The following is a 3897-nucleotide window of genomic DNA, read 5'->3' as shown; positions in this document are numbered from 1 at the left end:
TTTTTGGAAAAAGAGGCGCTGTTTATTGGCCCCCAACCCCAGCAAAAGTCACCTCTGACCTTTGGGGACCCAGGGGCCAGAAGGGGTGCAGGGACGGCAGTCTGCACAGGTGTGGGGGGCCGGGCTGCACATATCTACCAGGGACGCTGACGGGGCACCCGCGGGCGAGGAGAGCCATCGGCTCGGGGAGGGCCGGGCGGGCGTGGGTGAAGGCCCGAGGCAGTGTCCGGGGCTGCCCCCACCAGCTTGCCAGCAGCCCCCCTGGTGCTCTCCTAGCTGTGCCGATCCGTGCTCAGGTCTTTGGGGAGCCGCCCCGTCTCCAGGAAGAGCCAGAGGTCGCTGCATTTCTGGGTCTCCACGCGGGTGACCCCGTAGCTGGCCACGGAACCTGTGACTGTGACAAAGGTGAAAACGCCCTGCATGCAGGCGCTCGACTGGCCCGCGGCATACTCCCCGAGGCCCGGGTGCTTGGCGGCCACGCCGTCGTCCACCCTGGACAGGCCCAGGGTCACCATGGCTGCCGCGCGCGGGAGGCGGACACGCAGGGCGGGCGAGGGGCGGACACGCTGGGTGGGCGGGGCTTGGGCGGGGGGCGGGGCCCGGCGGGGGGCGGGGCCCGGCGGGGGGTGGAGCCGAAGCCTGACTGGGGTGGGCCTGCGCGGGGCCGCGGCGGTCCTATATCTTCTTTTTTAAGTAAACAAGTAAATTTGCAAATGAGTTTCTATTTTCTTATGGATATATATATATCCATAAGAAAATACAAAAAAGTTAAAAGAAGAAAATAAAGAGCCCCTTATCTAACAGCCTAGATATGACCATATATAGCCTTCTGGATATTTATTCATAAGAACATTAGAATATAATTATTCATAAGAACATTAGAAATTTTGATAAGAATGGGAAAGTATTTAAATATAGTTTGGATACCTTCTCCTAAAAAAATTCACATCACACCATGAATGTCATTTCCAGTCATAATGAGAACTACATCCTCATTTTTGAAGGTTATACAATATGCCATTGTCTAAATATATCATGGCATATTTAAGTACTTATCTTTTGTCTTTTTTTCACTATTATAAATAATGTTGCGAAAAACATCTTCATGAATACTCCTTTGAAAACTCATCCATTTGGTTCAGTAAGATTATTAACCATTGACCAAGTAAGAGATATTTTACTCATTTTAAGGCTTTTGGACCATTTATAAGTAAATAACCTAAATTTATCCCCAAAAGGCAGGATGTTTAGGTCAATCAAATTTAGTAAAATCTTTACATTTTAAATAGTTTCAAAACTATAATCCAAGATTCTTAAGGACATGTAATGATAGAATAATTTTAAGATTCTCCCCTCCATTTGCCACCTGACAGTCCACTCTCGGCCCGGCTGCCCTTAGCCAGGCCAACCAAGCTGTCTTTCTTTGCTCCCTGAGGAGCTGCTTCCTGCGCTCCCCCGTGAGCTCACCTGGCTGAACTTATTTCACCTGTTACCTGGTACCATCTGCATTCGCTTCTGAGCTGCTGATTTGTCACTGGTGATTCTACCTGGGCTCACAGCTGAGCCAGATGAACAGCTTCAGACACCCCACACAAGACCTGGGACGATTCATGACTCATGCCCATGTGAAAGTTGGATGACCTAAAAATATTTAATTTGGAGTATATTGGCAGTGGCTTTCTAAAAGTCATGGTGATTTCTGTCTAAACTTATTTCATTGTTGAAGACAGTGAAAGGGCTAGTTTCCCCACTTCCTTATTCTTCAAATTCAACACACGCCCTTGCCTTATACTTCAAATTCAACCTTGCCTTATTCTTCAAATTCAACGCACGCTCTTCTGCCAGGTGAGTCTTCTTAAATACGCAACTCTAATCATTTCAAGCCCTGGTCAAATCATTACAGATTCCTCCACCAATAAAATCCAAGCTTCTAAAAATGGCATTCAAAGTCTCTCCAAACTCACCCCAAACTCCTTTTCACCCTTATCTCCTGCTCTACTTCTCTCACCATCTACTCTCACCATCTCATCAGCATATGTGCCATGTGGAAACACATTTCTCTTCTATAATTTTTCCACCCTGCTCCTGTTGTCCTGCCCTTTCCAACCAAAATCTATCAATTTATTATTTGTTTACAGACTCTGTTTGTTTAGGAGGCACTGGGAACTAAACGTGGTACCTCCCATGTGGGAAGCAGGAGCTCAACCACTTGAGCCACGTCTGCTCCTTATCCATTTCTTAAATCTCCTCCTTTAAGAAATCTTCCCAATTTCTTCTAGTCAAAATAAAATCTCTCCAGAGATCCAGAACTATTGACTCCCAATGGCAGCGACACAGGTTCTCATCTAAATGGAGCCATTGGGAAAAAGCGAGTTCCCATGCCAACACAAATGGAAAAGGGGAAAAAAACCACCGGGAGAAAAAAATCGTGGAAACAGTATTTGATATTTAATCAAAATGTAAGTGCCAGTCCCACATTTTAATTGTCTATTCAAAGCAATGATGACCACACTTGAACACATGCTTTGAATATGCTGGGCCTTGTTTTCAGGGTAACTTAGGGTGTCAAGTGAGTCACAGAGCAGTGCCAAGAGAGCCGAGCTCCCCTTCTTGTCATGAACTGTGTGTGCAGGAAGTAAGAGGCCAGGCTCAGAAATCTTTTCTATTTCTTTTTGCCTGCCAGGAGTTTTGTCCTCTGGTCCCTCTTGTACCTTCCTTTCTTCCAACTCTTATATGCACAGGCTTGATGTCTGGGTGCAGGTACAGATTCGGAGAACATCTATTACAAAGACAACGTGCACTATTTCGTAATGACAGCCAAAAAGCAAAGTTTACTCTATAAAGGGGTGATACTGCATGTGAGCAATGAATTTCCTTGCAGTCTTTTTATAACATATGGTTAATGTAGTTATCAAGAGAAAAATTTGTTGTCTGATAGGCTTTCCTACAGGGGAATGAAAGTGAACATAGATGTCCTCCCAAATATGCTGTTCACTCCTCGCTAGAAAGGAATAAATCTTTCTCAACTTTTTAATTCCCTGTACTTGATACAGTGTCTGATACAGGAGTGCTCAATACAATTTGGTAGATTTATTAATAAGCGAAAGACATCATTAAATAGGGCATTATTGAGTTAGCATTAAGTCCCACATCTCCTCTAACTTACAGCAGCTCTAAGGAAAGCAGCTGGATTCAGGAGAGCAAATCTGAATTTCTGTTTAAAAAAAGAGAACAAAAATGAGAGACAAAAAAGAAGGAGAAGGAGGAGGAAGAGAAGATGAGAGGAGGAAAAAAAGGTAAAAACTATGAAGAGGCAGAAAGTCTCTTTCATACCTGCAATTTTCAAAACTCAGTCTGTGTGCAAGAAATACCCAGTGATCCAGCACCAGGTGGCAGAGATCCGAGTCCACATTTGCTAATGACACCTAAAAGTCCATGACCTTGGAAATAATAAGTACTCTACTGTATTAAAGCCATTCTCAAATAGCAGAAAGTACAAGTATCAAATGAAATGAACACTAGGCCAGAAAAAGGATACTAGGACTACAGGATTAATTCTTATCCCCTTCTTGCTGTCTCCAACACCATTCAGCAGTGCCTGCGGGAGATAAAAGGTCAAGGGCAGGGCTTTCACAACCCAGGTGGAGCCAGCACCTGCACCAGAAGACCACGCACTTCCAGATCACTCTGGCAATCCGACTCAAGCTCTAGGGCTGCAATGTGACTCATAAAAGTTCTCTAATAAACACATTTGTAATCTTGATTCAACTGCAGCAGGTGGACTGCTGTGACCAAAGCTTCAACCTTTTCCATTTGAGATGCCAAATCCCAGAGGGCCAGCTTGGCCAGCCAGGGGGTCCTAGATAAGAAAAGCCTGGACCCTTAGCTGGGAAACCA

The 3897-nt window shown here is 45.1% G+C and overlaps 1 protein-coding gene across 1 annotated transcript; it reads right to left on the bottom strand.

Moving 5' to 3' along the window:
• Positions 1–219: 219 nt before the first annotated feature.
• LOC101425710 (transmembrane protein 141-like) lies at positions 220–515 on the bottom strand. The gene has a single exon (XM_058278406.2). The coding sequence runs from the start codon at positions 513–515 to the stop codon at positions 273–275; it is 243 nt and encodes an 80-aa protein (XP_058134389.1). The 3' UTR covers positions 220–272.
• Between the last annotated feature and the right edge of the window lie 3382 nt (positions 516–3897).

The sequence above is a fragment of the Dasypus novemcinctus genome, chromosome 17, assembly GCF_030445035.2.
Source record: "Dasypus novemcinctus isolate mDasNov1 chromosome 17, mDasNov1.1.hap2, whole genome shotgun sequence".
Classification (NCBI taxonomy): Eukaryota; Metazoa; Chordata; class Mammalia; order Cingulata; family Dasypodidae; genus Dasypus; species Dasypus novemcinctus.
Note: the sequence above shows the minus strand (reverse complement) of the source record. Positions and strands in the feature narration are given on the sequence as shown.

Excerpts from the sequence above, each read along its gene's own strand:
- LOC101425710 (XM_058278406.2), bottom strand. The coding sequence starts at position 515 with ATGGTGACCCTGGGCCTGTCCAGGGTGGACGACGGCGTGGCCGCCAAG.